The sequence below is a fragment of the Aquarana catesbeiana genome, linkage group LG12 (assembly GCF_042186555.1).
Source record: "Aquarana catesbeiana isolate 2022-GZ linkage group LG12, ASM4218655v1, whole genome shotgun sequence".
In the NCBI taxonomy this organism is placed as follows: Eukaryota; Metazoa; Chordata; class Amphibia; order Anura; family Ranidae; genus Aquarana; species Aquarana catesbeiana.
This window is the reverse complement of record NC_133335.1, coordinates 81,930,733-81,945,624: the sequence shown is the minus strand read 5'-3', so window position 1 is coordinate 81,945,624 and position 14,892 is coordinate 81,930,733. Positions and strand designations below refer to the sequence as shown.

The window sequence follows — 14,892 nt, the reverse complement described above, 5'->3', positions numbered from 1 at the left end:
AAAATTAGAGTCTAAGGTAGGGTTTTATTTAAAACATCAATTAGGTATAAGAGCCAACACGTTTTGGGGTCCACATATCACCACCTTCTTGTGAAAATAGGTTTCCTAAACCAGCAGCTGAACGATACCGAGTTCTCCTTGACAACATGCCACATCCATATTTTAAATAAGTCCCTGAGTTTGCACAAACAGACTTCAGATATTCTTAAGCCCTGTTGAAGGGGCCGATATGTGGACTATGAAACATGTTGGCTCCTATATCGGATTGATGTTTGGAATAAAACCTTTTCTTATATTTCTAATATCTCAGTGTGGTGCTTTGATTTTTAGATTCAAGTATTGTCTTCACATCTGGAGGTTATTATGGTAGTGCACAGAACCTGCCCACTCATCTCCCCAATGGGATATCATCTGAAGAACATAATTTTGAGAAACAAAGTAGCACTCAACATTATATTAAGGTTTCCAGTGCTATCAATCGACTACTCTAAAGGCTCGTTAAAACTTGTGGTGCCTTCTGAAGAGCAATCTGCATTTGTAATTGGCATTTGACAGGCCTGATTTAATCCTGTAAATGCTGTACCAAAATTGCACACAGTTGCAGTGATGCCTCTTTGACTTGCATTGGTTACATTCAGGGGCAGTAACGCCCACTGAATGTGACATGCTGTTTCATTTTTGTTGGGGCTGTGAAGCATAGCATCATGGCTGCAAAGCACAGCATCACGACTGTGGCATGTGTACAGCCCTGAGCTGCTGCATGCTCAAGAAAGTGGCTGGGGGGCAGTAAAACCACAACTGAACTGCCTGGCTTTACCACCCCTCTAGCTGCATGTGTGAACAAAGCCTTAGTAAGAATAATCTGACAGAGGTTCTAACCCTTGACAATTTTACTGAATAAAGTGTTTTGTTGCAGCTTGTGTTCCCATTAGAGAATTCTCCCTTTATTTCCTGCCTAGACAGGAAAATGTCCCTAATTGGGGGGCATAGAACACAATAAAGTCCTGACAGTGGTTATATCCTTCCCCCACTTTGTCCAACACAAAAAAAAGCTTCCTCTTGGCGTTGCACTGTTTCAAATGAAAAAAACCACAGGCTGCAGCTTCGGTCACCACTGATACTGCAGATCTTGGCCTTCTATATACTCCCTTCAGAGTCCTCTGTTCACATGGTAGAACTGAAGTTGGGAGCTGTCACAAAAATCTTTAAGTCAATGTAAACCTTAACTAATACATTTTATTCTTTTATAAAATACTTATTTTGACCTTTTTTCCCACCACACTTCCTGTCTATGTGCATGCACTCCAGTGATGGCTGAAGGTCATTGCTCAGGAAACAGGTCTGTGTAATAAACCTATTGCCTTCACTTAAAGTGCATGAGATGGAGTGACAATGCAGGAGAACAACTGTGAGACAGGGGCATGGTCACCCATAACAGGAAGTGCCTGAACCTTCATGGCAAGCTCACCAGGTATTATCCTAATGAAAAGTTAAGATTTAAAATGACTGACAATATTTGAAATGACATTGAAATGGTAAAAGACAATGTGAGGTTTTAGTGATTGGGTTTACATCTACTTTAAAGAAGGTTTTTTTTTCTTAATATTCTATGGATAACGATAAAAAAACCTTCTGTTTGTAGCAGCCATCCCAGCACCCCCCTAATTACCTACCTGAGCTCCTTCTCTCTCCAGCAATGTCCATGATCCCCTCAGCCATCCAGTACACTCCTCCTGATTGGCTGAGAGAGCCGCGGCGCCATTGGCTCCAGCAGATGTCAATCAGCCAATCAGGGGAGAGAGGGGGCGGAGCCAAATCCAGGCTCCGTACCTGAATAGACACACGGAGCTCTGACTCAGCTTGGGTGCCCCTTGTAGCAAGCTGCTGGCTGAGGGGTCACTCAAAAGGAGGGAGGGACTAGGAGCAGCAAAGAGGGACATGAGAAGAAGAGGATCCGGGCTGCTCTGTGCAAAACCAACTGCACAGAGAAGGAAAGTATAACATGTTTATTATTAAAAAACAAAAAAAAACAAATCACGAGCCTTTTTGCATCTGAATACACCCGAATACCAGTCATACAAACCTCCAAGCTTTCTTTTAAGTCATTGTGGAAGTCCCAGCATGCCTCTGATGGGTAAGACGGGCAGCTATTCTGCACCAGGTTGTCTAAATATGTACTAGGCTTATCAATAGGACCTAAAAAATACAGTACACCTGTCATAGGAGAAGTGTGATCAGGGCGTAGATAAGGAGAGGGGATAGGGGGTCCAAACCCACACCAGAGCGTCCCCGGCACAGCAGTTGTTGCTGACAACTGAGACAGTCACCCAAAGCAGGAGCCACTCCTGCAGCCTGTCAGTTCAGAGTGAGGGAAGTTGCTTTTCCCCCCGACTTCAGTCACATGATCCAGCCAAAGGAGGCCCTCCCACAATTGCCCACTGTACATGCCACCAAATGTTTTTTTCCCTGGGTCCCCAAGGCTGAAACCTCCCACAGGAAAAAGAAACTATCTACAGGCCTGTATATGATGTCTGCCTTTGCTGGTCTTCTTGTGTAAATGCTTGCCTATCTATTGCTTCATTACTCACTACTCACAGGCCTGGAACAAGCACTCAGCAAATATAAGTGAGGGAAAAGTCAACATTTCTTATATATTGTTGTATATTCTTATTCCAGGCCAGGGACAAAAAAGCCAACACATCAGTGTGAAATGCCCACGAGTCAAGAAGAGTTGTCCAGCAAGGGGAACCAGGAGCTCCTGAGATCAATTTTACATACGGTAGTTACATCCGGTAGTTGGTCCAGTACAACCAACAGACTTGAAGTCAACCAATAGACTATTGAAGTCTCACCATAAGAGTCCGGAATTCACTCTGCATGTAAACGATTCCTGCGCTACTGCATCCATACTGGATGAGATTACTCTGCAGGTCACAACGAACACCGGGGAAATTCTAGAAGAAGGAAGAAAAATTAGTTACAATCACTGATAACAATCGTTTTCCTAATTTATGATTACTGGAATCTGCAGGATTATAAACTCTGATGCTTCATCAAGTGAGGACATTTGCAGAGAACATTTTGGAGCTTTGACATTTCACAGAGCATATCACTGTGCTCCCATTATGCTCCTTTCGGTTACAAGTCATGTTGATTAATTATAAAACAATGTTCTGTAAAGCAGCACAAAGAGCGATGGTAATGAGCAAATCAAGGTAACCTATGGCTTTGCGTTGAGCAGCACAGTGGCCTAAAGGTTAGCACTTCTGTCTTGCAGCACTGGGGGCAGAGTCGTATCTACCGCAAGGCAAAGAAGGCCTTTGCCTTGGGTGGCATTTTTCAGGGGGAGTGGCACTGCCCCCAGGCTGAAGGGACACCATGAGCAGTGACGTCGCTATGGGGGGTGTGCACCTGGGTGACATCCGCCAGAGAGGTGACACCAGGGGCGACCTCAAACTGACAGTTTGGTGAAAGGGGAGCAAAGTGGAAGCAGGGGGCGACTGTGGTTGCAGCCTATGATCCCGGAAGTAGCTCACTTGGCAGAGCAGGTTGGAGTCTCGGGCTGTGATTGTGCCTTGGCAGCCTTGCTACAGACAGCTGGTAAAAAGGAGCCGGCGGGCTGCGAGAAGGTCAGAGTCCAGTGTAGTTTTTTTTTGGGGGGGGGGAGTGGCAGATCCTCTTAATGTAGTATGGGGGGACTCTCTCTCTCTCCCTCTTATAGGAAGAGGTGGAGTCTAAAGAGGCTTTTAGATGGGGGGGGGGGGGGGGGTTGCCTGATTTTAGTCTTGCCTAGGACAGCACAAAACCAAAATACACCACTGACTTTGGGCATCAGTTTGAATGCCACTCAGGGCACTATATGCATGGAGTTTGCATGTTCTCCCTGTGCTAGTGTGGGTTTACTCCAAAGACACGAAAGCACCCTGATAGTAGGAGCAAATACCGCTCCAGGTACACTCCTTCCACATTAACCCCTTCCCTGTGCAATAGGGTGCTGCCTCGATCTGTGATTGGAGTAATCCAAACGTTCACAAGTAGGTTGACCGCAATCAAATATCCAGATAAATGTGAACTTTATTGTTTAAAATACAAGCACAAAAACATCACAGTTCCTAGATACAGGATGACAGGAGTGGTTAACACATTTCACGCAGAAAGCACATTCTGCGGGAAACACCTTAACAACTACTGCTACCCTGTGCCTGCATGGGTTTCCTCCGGTTTCCTCCCAGACTCCAAAGACATGCTGGTAGGTTAATTGTCTCCTGTCTAAATTGGCCCTAGTATATGTATGTATGCGAGTTAGGAACCTTTAGATTATAAGATCTTTGAGGACAGGGACTGATGTGAATGTATAATATACACTAAATTGAGATGCATGAGATCATAAGTGTGCGCACAGGGTGTGCCGGGTGTGCCTGAGCACACCCTAATATCACCCTGTGTGGCGCAGATTCCCCCTGTTTAAATCCCTGATATTTCATCAAAGCCCCCTAATGTGGCTACTTTAAAAAATTGTATAAATAATTAAAAAAGTAATAAAAATGAACTACTGACACCATCCACTGCCCTACTGATACTGTCAATATACACGATATTACCAAAAGTATTGGGACACCTGCCTTTACACGCACATGAACTTTAATGGCATCCCAGTCTTAGTCCGTAGGGTTCAATATTGAGTTGGCCCACCCTTTGCAGCTATAACAACTTCAACTCTTCTGGGAAGGCTGTTCACAAGGTTTAGTAGTGTGTCTATGGGAATGTTTGACCATTCTTCCAGAAGCACATTTGTGTGGTCAGGCACTGATGTGGACAAGAAGACCTGGCTCGCAGTCTCCGCTCTAATTCATCCCCAAAGGTGTGCTATCAGGTTGAGATCAGGACTGTGCAGGCCAGTTAAGTTCCTCCACCCCAAACTCGCTCATCCATGTCTTTATGGAGCTTGCTTTGTACACTGGTGAGCAGTCATGTTGGAACAGGAAGGGGCCATCCCCAAACTGTTCCTACAAAGTTTACATGATATTGTCCAAAATGTCTTGGTATGCTGATGCCTTAAGAGTTCCCTGCACTGGAACTAAGGGGCCAAGCCCAACCCCTGAAAAAACAACCCCACACCATAATCCCCCCTCTACCAAATGATTTGGACCAGTTCACAAACCAAGGTCAATAAAGACATGGATGAGCGAGTTTGTGGTGGAGGAACTTGACTGGCCTGCACAGTGTCCTGACCTCAACCTGACAGAACACCTTTGGGATGAATTAGAGCAGAGACTGCGAGCCAGGTCTTCTCGCCCACATCAATGCCTGACCACACAAATGCGCTTCTGGAAGAATGGTCAAACATTCCCATAGACACACTCCTAAATCTTGTGGACAGCCTTCCCAGAAGAGTTGAAGCTGTTATAGTTGCAAAGGGTGGGCCAACTCAAAACCGAACCCTACGGACTAATGCCCCGTACACACGGTCGGATTTTCCGATGGAAAATGTCCGATCGGAGCGTGTTGTCGGAAATTCCGACCGTGCGTGGGCTCCATCGGACATTTTCCATCGGATTTTACGACACACAAAGTTGGAGAGCAGGAGATAAAATTTTCCGACAACAAAATCCGTTGTCGGAAATTCCGATCGTGTGTACACAAATCCGACGGACAAAGTGCCACGCATGCTCAGAATAAATAAAGACATGAAAGCTATTGGCCACTACCCCGTTTATAGTCCCGACGTACGTGTTTTACATCACCGCGTTCAGAACAATCGGATTTTCCGACAACTTTGTGTGACCGTGTGTATGCAAGACAAGTTTGAGCCAACATCCGTGGGAAAAAATCCTAGGATTTTGTTGTCGGAATGTCCGAACAAAGTCCGACCGTGTGTACGCCCTATAAGGCTGGGATGCCATTAAAGTTCATGTGTGTGTAAAGGCGTCCCAATACTTTTGACAATATAGTGTATATGGTAAAGTGCTGCATAAATTGACATGTACAGCAATGCAGCTTTTATTAGACCTGTATCATTTTTTTCAATGCACCTACACACAGATGGTTCACATCTGTGCACCATTGTTCTGTGAAAGGTACCTGCATTGTGCAAGTTGTTTTTGGGGGCCATTCAAAAAAAAAAAAAAAAAAAATAGATGTCAATCAACCTGTGTAGTTTACAAAAAAACTACTAATCCTATTCTACACTATGGGTTTTTTTTTACAAAAGGCAAATCCACTTTGCACTACAACTGCAGACTTCAAGTGCAAAGTGCACTAGAAATTGCACTGAAAGTGCACTTGGAAGTGCAGTCACTGTAAATCTGAGGGGTAGATCTGAAATGAGGGGAAGCTCTGCTGATTTTATCATCCAATCATGTGCAAGCTAAAAGGCTGTTTTTTATTTTCCTTGCATGGCCCCCTCGGATCTACAGCGACTGCACTTCCAAGTGCACTTTTAGTGCAATTTCAAGTGCACTTTGCACTTGTAGTTTGCACTTGTAGTGCAAAGTGGATTTGCCTTTCGTAAATAACCACCTATGTAGTAGAGATTAACAAAGGCAGACATATTTAAAGTTCAGCGTCCTGGGTGACAAATATGGTTCCCTCCATAGCTACAGTAGAGGAATGAGCGTAGCCACCCAAGGGCAGGAAGTATGTTAATCACAGGATTACCAGGTGAAAATAGAGTAAAAAAAAAATAAAAATAACCTAATCTAAGAACTAGTAAACTGCAAGATTTAACTTTTTTTTACTTTTTTGGTTCTAGGTATGCTTCAATTCTCATCTTACAGCAGACATTATATACAAAAACTGTCATCTTTGAGAAACTAAAAAAGAAAACAAAATGATGATCTAAAAATGCCTTACTTCATCTATACAATAGGAGCATTCCTTGTCCACACGAATACATTCTGTACAGGTCTTTGCTCTGGAAGCCACACATCGATTTACTGTAATCAGAGAAATACACAGATTAAAGTGGGTTTATATTTGTATGTACTATTCTATATGATGAGTTGACCAGCCTAAGAAAAAAACACCATGAAATCACAATGCTCATTACCTACAAACACAAGTTGGACAGAAAACACAATACTTCATTGCCATAAAACACTAGCTCCACTTAAAAAATGTTGAAATGTTTTAAAGCAGTTAAAGCTTGACCTCTGCTTGAACACTTTACCCACTTGCCTACTGGGCACTTTTACCCCCTTCCTGCCCAGGCCAATTTTCAGCTTTCAGCGCTGTCACTCTTTGAATGACAATTGGGTGGTCATGCAACACTGTACCCAAACAACATTTTTATCATTTTTTTTCACACAAATAGTTTTCTTTTGGTGGTATTTAATCACCACTAGGTTTTTTATTTTTTGCTAAACAAACAAAAAAAGACCGAAAATAAAAAAACAAAACATGAAAAAAAACCTTTCATAGTTTGTTATAAAATTTTGCAAACAGGTAATTTTTCTCCTTCACTGATGTGCGCTGATGAGTCTGCACTGATGGGTACTGATAGGGCAGCACTGGTGGGCACTGATGAGGAGCCACTTATGAGGCTGCACTGATAGGTGGCACTGAAGGGCACCGAGAGGCAGCACTGATAGGCACTGGTAAGCAGCTTTGACAGGCGACACTGTTGATGAGGCACTGATAGGCAGCACTGGTGGGCACTGATTGGCAGCACTTTCTTCTTTTCTCCTTGCGCTGTCGGCGTGAGGAGAGAAAAGCCGATAACCAGCTTGTGTTTACAACCTGTGATCAGCTGTCATTGGCTGACAGCTGATCACAAGGTAAAGGGTCACTGTGATTGGCCCCTTATCCCGATCTGTGATCAGCCAAGTCCAAAGGACTCAATGATCACAGGAGACGTGTGGCCCTCTTGCCATTGGAAGCCCGCGTTGTAGCCGTCTTTTGGGCTATAGTGTGGGCGGCAAGCAGTTAAATTACAAGTGGGAAGTGTTTTGTATATGTCTTATTTTGTTATTATGTTTACCAGGATAGCCTTAGTTGCTTTGCTGAGGAAAGTCTGTTGTATACAAAGCTCAATAGCTAAAACTCCAAGCAAATGAGTGAGGCAGAGTAGTAACGTACAAAATATTTAGACAGTGCAGCACTAGAAAGCATGAAAATAAATTCATAAAAGTCCAAATATATCATCTATATTTGTAATGTAGAATCCCCACACAGGCGTCTATGAGATAGAGGTGCATGCACACTTGACACCATGGTGAAGCCTGCTTACCAGAGACAGTAGACACTCAGGTAATAGAGAGGTCTAAATAGGCATTGTTGTAGATAATAACCAGATGAACCTTCAGGCTTCAGCTGATTCCCAGACAACATCCATCAATACAAGGCTGCTTTATTATGGGAGACTCATAGGCCACTTTCAAAAGGATCAGCACCTCCAGTGATAACGAAAACTCCCAGTGGTTTGTTGGGACATTGATGCCGCACAGGAGACACTAAAAGCTGCCCCGGGCTTCAGGCTGTACATCCGAGGAGACCTGAGTAGTAACATAATCCCCCAACCACCTCCTCCCTGCAGATGGGGGTGTATAGAGTTTTTATTAGAAAGAGATAGAAAGAGTGTGAATGAAAGTAGCTTCTGCTCTGCCCTTGTGTTAAATTATTATTTCTAAATAAAGATTTTATATAAATAGTTAAAAAAAGAGATAGAAAGCATCAGTTTGAATACCTTCATAACAAGGTTTTTGAAGTTTTGGAATAGAGTGAGGGAAGGTTGGGTTTCACACTTCCTGTGTACCCATAAAGTAGATTTCCTGTCACTTCCTGTCCTGGTGCACAGTAAGGCACTTCTGTCAGTAACTGTCCAGTTTCCTCCCTCTGGACACATTTTTTTTATGTATTCCTTGTGAGAATCCACTAGGGGTGATGGTGTTACCAAAGCATGCATCTACACAATGCCCTGACATGCATTCAACATGCTTCTACGGTATCACAAAGACTTTGTAAAAAAAAAAAATGCAATTTATAAGAAACAACTGAAGGTAATGCAGCAAACATAAAAAGCATCACCAGTGCATAGTAACACATCAAGTGTATCACATCCCATATGCATAGCTCCCAACTGTCCCTGATTTGGAACAAAGTCCCTCTTTCCTCCTCATTTGTCCCTTATTTGGATCTGATCTACATAGTTGTATATAAAACGCACCATTTATCTTTTAAATAGTGATAAACCTTTCATCCAAATTCTAAATTGCTGCATTTGTAAATTTCCAAAGCCAATATAAAGTAATAGTAGTAAAAAAAATGCACACGTGTGTTTAACAATTTTTTTTGTACAATTCTCCTTTGAGGAGGCATGGCATGGGGTGTGTCCTATGCCTACATACTTTTGCTAATAGGTGTCCCTCAATCCCATCTCAAAAAGTTGGGAGGTATGCCATATGCAATCTATATATCCTGAGTACTGCTTGAACCATGGATTCTCACAGAATCAATAAAATAATGTATTATTCCATCAAGAAGGTATCCGGAATGCTTTTGCTTATGTTTGACGACAAGTGGTGGGGAAAAGGTCTTAGGGTCACCTTAAACGTTATCACCTGCCTGTATCTTTGCACAACCAACTTTCGATTTAATATGGGCACCTCCAATCAATTTGTATCCAATCAGTCAGGTCCTAACAATGCATGTTGGTAGATTGAAAAGAGATTGTAAAATCAGATTGTATAGTGTGTTTTGAGCTTTACCCTGGGTCAATTTATCAATTTTCAAGGTGAGGGAGGGAGTAAGGCTCATCATACATGCTAATCTCTTACAAGACAATCTTCATATCTCCCAAAATAGTGTAATATGTAATATACTGTACTGTATAGAATTCATTTATATCCAATCAGGCAGGCCCTTGCGTTAGGTACTTATTGGTAGAGCTAAAGAAGATTGTACAATCAGATTGTATATGTGGTAAGTATTAGGGAGACGGGGAAGGTTGGGTTGGAGTGTTAGGCAGGGAGGTGGAGAGGAAGAAGTGGGGAAGAGAAGGATGGGGAGGTCCAGGTACTTAGGGAGGGGGTTGATGGGTTAATGAAAATAATGGTAGAGAAGGGAAAGGGTTGGCAGGGGGAATGATGGGCAGAAGTGGAAGTGAATAGAGGTAAGGGTGGGAAAAAATAGAGGGAGGACTGGAAAGGTTAGGACGGTTGTTGGGTGGGGGACAGGTAAGGTGGGGCTAATTAGCCATTTGTGGATTGTCGCGGGAAGAGGGAAGTCCAAAACCTAAAAAGTGGAAGTGGTGGACAATCGACATCCAAATTCTTAAGGCAGGCCTAGACAGCCCAAATTTCAGCTGTTCAGTCCGCAAGACGAGAGAAAAAAAATAGTCCGATTCCCATCCAGGTTAACAGTGTAGATGGAGGAATCTCTATGGTCTTTAGCCTACCCACCGCTGCTGGTCCTACTGAACAGTGACTTCATTTCATAGGATGCAGTCACTGTTCAGCCAATACCTTTCCACCCAGTTCAGTTGAGGGTTTGCAGGAACGCCCACAGCTCAAATTCTAGCCGATTCAGCAGGAATTGGACAAAATAAGAGCTGTCTATGGGGATATCAGCTGCTTACTTCACATTTCTTAAAGTGGTTGTAAAGGTAGAAGGTTTTTTATCTTAATGCAGTCTATGCATTAAGATAAAAAGCCTTCTGTGTGTAGCAGCCCCCCTAATAATTAACTGAGCCCCATCTCGATCCAGCGATGTTGCACGAGAGTCTCGGCTGTCCAGGACTCTCACTCCTCATTGGATGAGACAGCAGCGGGGTGCCCATTGGCTCTCACTACTGTCAATTAAAGTCAGTGAGCCAATAGGAGAGAGAGGGAGCAGGGCCGAGCTGTGGTTCCATGTCTAAATAGACACACAGTGCAGCGGCTCAGCTTGGGTGCCCCAAAGCAAGCTGCTTGCTGTGGGGGGCAATCAACAGGAGGGAGGGGCCAGGAGTGCCAAAGAGGAACACGAGAAAAGGAGGATCCGGACTGCTCTGTGCAAAACCACTACACAGAGCGAGTAAGTTTAACATGTTTGTTATTTTTAAAGGAAAAAATATGAGATTTTAGTATCACTTTAATGTGTCATGGTTACTTTTGTTGCGATAAAAAAAAACAAAAAAAAAAAAACAATCCCCTCTGGGTGATCAATGTACATTGCAGGTACTTGAACGATCTATGTTGCAGATTCCTACATTTTGTTGCTCTGAAAAAAATAGCGGTTTGTTTCACCATGTCCTATGCTGACTAAATCTGAATGGGACGGTCTGGTTTATTATAATCACCTGTTGCACGCTCAGTGTTCTAATGAGGAAGGCTTCAGGCTCTGCGTAGAAGTATTTAACCTATGAAGAGTATCTTATCAAAACTGAAAGTCCTATTTTAGAGGATGCCTAAAATCTGACTAATATCTTAGTGCAGACTTCTGAGAAAATCAGTGAGTTGATGAGCATGAGCAATAAATTGCGTTTCTGAGCAAGAAATTTAGTCTGAGGGTATTTCATACACCAACTGTGTACAGAACACCTCTAGGTAGCCATATTGTATTGAATTTTACAGAAAACTACATCAGCTTCAGATTGGAAAGGAAAGGCCATGTTCAATAACATTTAATTACAATATGGTGTGTGTAGCAATTGTATATGCTATATTATTTTTTTTTTATTTTTTTGCTATATTTTTTTTCCACAAAAGTGAATTTGCCCTTAAGTGCCGGTTCACACTGATGCGAGTTCATAACGAATGTGATGCGTCAATAACATTCTAAATTCGCATGTCATCCATAAAGTCATTGTTTTCAATGACCGTTGTTCACATACATGTGTTGCGATTCCCCTACCAATGCGATGCGATAAAAAAAAAGGGTCTTGTGCGAGTTTACAGCGTTGCGTTGCGAATTTAGCCTCCATAGACATCAATGTAAATCGTTCTGGAATCGCATTGTTGGTTCAGATACGTGCGAATTCCACCACACTACTCTCCACAAAAAACAGGAAGTACACAGGAAGTTAACACCTTTTTTTTTTTTTACATTATGATTCCATTGGCTAGAACATCAATCGCAGCTATGACCAACTCCTGAAATTTGCGGTAAAATCGCGGTAAATTCGCACCTCACACAGGACAAAAAAAACGGAACAAATTCACAGCACAGCAGTGTGAACCGGCACTTAAACCTTCAACAGTATCCTAGTTCATGTCTGACAAAACAATGGTTGGGTTATCAAGCCCATTATATATACTTCCCTTGTGTGCTCAGAAATGAAATGAGTCATGCTGGTGTTTTACGTCTGTCTGGTCTTCAATAGTCACCCAGGATACTTTAATACCAAACTGTAAAGCCAGACAGACATTTGCAGACTGCTGATAATTCATTTTACTATACAGTGATGAGAATGCCTGCAGGGCAGAAACCACTGTCCTTGGTAATGGTTGTGTATGCTATGGGCATTGCACTGTCCATTGCTATGGCATATGGCATTGCTATGTGCATACTTACCAACCTCAGAAGGGGGTTCTGAGGTTGGCAAGTATGCACATTGCAATGCCATTGTAAGGTTGATTTAATGAGCATAGAGACACATCTGGCTGGGGACACATTCCCCAGTGTTACCAAGGACAACATCTTCAGTTTTGCTAGCATTCTAAAGCCGAGATTAATCACTGCGACAAATTGCCAATGCCAACAATTAACAGCAAATTGCAGCAATTTAATTGCTAGATTTGCTGACAACATGTTGGCGCCAAGCTGTCCCAGGTCCCACCCACCTCTTCTTAAATAGAGCCCCTACATACCTGTCTTTGGATCCACCATCTTGGACATATTTCTCCTGGCCATATGCCCATTCCCGACATCCCCAGCCATAGGTTCCATATTGAAATAAAGTAATGTCCACTCTTCAAATCATACACTCGCATACTGTGCAGAGCACCATTGGCGACAACATTCATCCTGCAGCAGTCTTTATCAGTCATCTTTCCTTTCTCTCTCTTCTTGGAAGCACCACAAAGATGGGACAGCTCTCCAATAGAATGTTAAGTTCCTGGTCCCTACACAGAGCCACTGTAATAGGTGCTGTTCAGCAGGTCCCTGTACAGAAGGGAATGAGAGTAGCTGTGTACCCCTGAAGCCTCCGTAGGCATCATCAGGGTGTAGCGGTCAGATTGGACGCTGCTCCCCTGGCTCATCTCCACGGCCATCTTTAATGAGGGCAGTACTAATAAAATAGCACTGTCCTACTGCTGTTGTCATGCATTTGCAAAGTGGATAGTGCAGGGACAGGATCACCACTGGCTAGGGTCAGGGTATTTAGCACAAGGGAGAGGTTCCAATCAAGGAGGGATAGTGCAAGGACACTATGCCTGGCTCTGCTATCTGGGAACCCTAGAGAGTTGGGACAAGGACCTTCCTATCAGTTTACTAAAGGCGCCAGCAGTGCTGTTTTGTCCCGTTAGCCACCCACTTCATCAGATGCTGCTCCGGTAACGTAAGCCTATCCAAGCGTCCTCTCAAGTGCAGAGAGCTGCTATAGCTGCAAAGGGTGGGCCAATGCAATATTGATCCCTACAGACTAGGACTGGGATGCCATTAAAGTTCATGTGCATGTAAAGGCAGGCGTCCCAATACTTTTGGTAATATAGTGTATAACATACTTTAATTGTTATATTTAGTAGACCAAAAGGGAGCAAATAAGAGACGTTAGGGTTCGGGTACACTTGAAGAAATGGTCTCAGTAGTGCACTATAATTCACAAACTGCATGTTTGAAACTATATGGCCAACAGCCTGTGGACACCCCTTCAAATTTTTGAGTTCGGGTGTTTTCAGAGAAGGGTACTGTTACGAAGTCATACAAAGACATTGTAGAGAATTGCGTGCTTCCAACCTTGTGGTAACAGTTTGGAAAAGACCCTGTGCCCTTATGTACAAAGCCATCTCCATAAAGACATGGTCTAATGAGTATGGTGTGGAGGAACTCAAGTGGCTGACAGAGACCTGACCTCAACCCTACTGAACACCTTTGGGATGAATTGAATTACTGATTGTGAGCCAGGTCTTCTCACCCAACATCAGGACCTGACCTCAAGCATGCTCTCTAGGCTGAATGGGCAAATATTTCCATAGACACAATCCAAAATCTTGTGGAAAGCATTTCTGGTAAAGTGGAGGTTATCATAGCAGCAAAGGAGGTCAACTTCATAATAATGTCCATGGTTTTGGAATGGGATGTCAAAAAATAGTGCCCGGAAACCATATAGTGTAAATACATATACAGTATATTATACAGTGGAGAAAATAATTACTTGATCCCCTGCAGATTTTGTAAGTTTGCCCACTTTCAAAGAAATGAATGGTCTAACATTTTTATCATAGGTGTATTTTAAATGATGGAGACAGAATATCAACCAAAAATCCAGAAAAAAAAAAAACCCCCCAAAAAAAACCACATGATTCAAATGTTATATATTGAGTTGCAGTTCAGTGAGTAAAATACTTATTTGATCCCCAAGCAAAACATGACTTAGTACTTGGTGGAAAAACCCTTGTTGGCGAGCATAGAGGCAAGACATTTCTTACAGTGAATGACCAGGTTTGCACACATCTCAGGAGGGATTTTGGGCCACTCTTTACAGATCTTCTCTAAATCCTTAAGGCTTCTTGGCTGTCTCTTGGCAATTTGAAGTTGACTCCCTCCATAAATGTTCTATAAGATTAAGGTCTGGAGATTGGCTAGGCCACTCCAGGACCTTAATATGCCACTCCTTTGTTACCTTGACGGTATGTTTTAGGTCTTCAATGTTCTGGCTGAGGGAAGAAGGTTCTCATCCAAGATTTTACAATACATGGCCCTGCCCATTGGCCCCTCAATACAGCAAAGTCGGCCTGTACCTTTAGCAGAGCA

The 14,892-nt window shown here is 43.0% G+C and overlaps 1 protein-coding gene across 1 annotated transcript in view; it reads right to left on the bottom strand.

Moving 5' to 3' along the window:
- ITGB4 (integrin subunit beta 4) overlaps positions 1–14,892 on the bottom strand; it is a gene marked incomplete in the record, with an annotated part of 126,861 nt that overhangs the window by 75,848 nt on the left and 36,121 nt on the right. Inside the window, 2 exon segments of the mRNA XM_073608132.1 lie at positions 2,853–2,954; positions 6,853–6,935. Of these exon segments, the coding sequence (XP_073464233.1) occupies positions 2,853–2,954; positions 6,853–6,935 (185 nt within the window).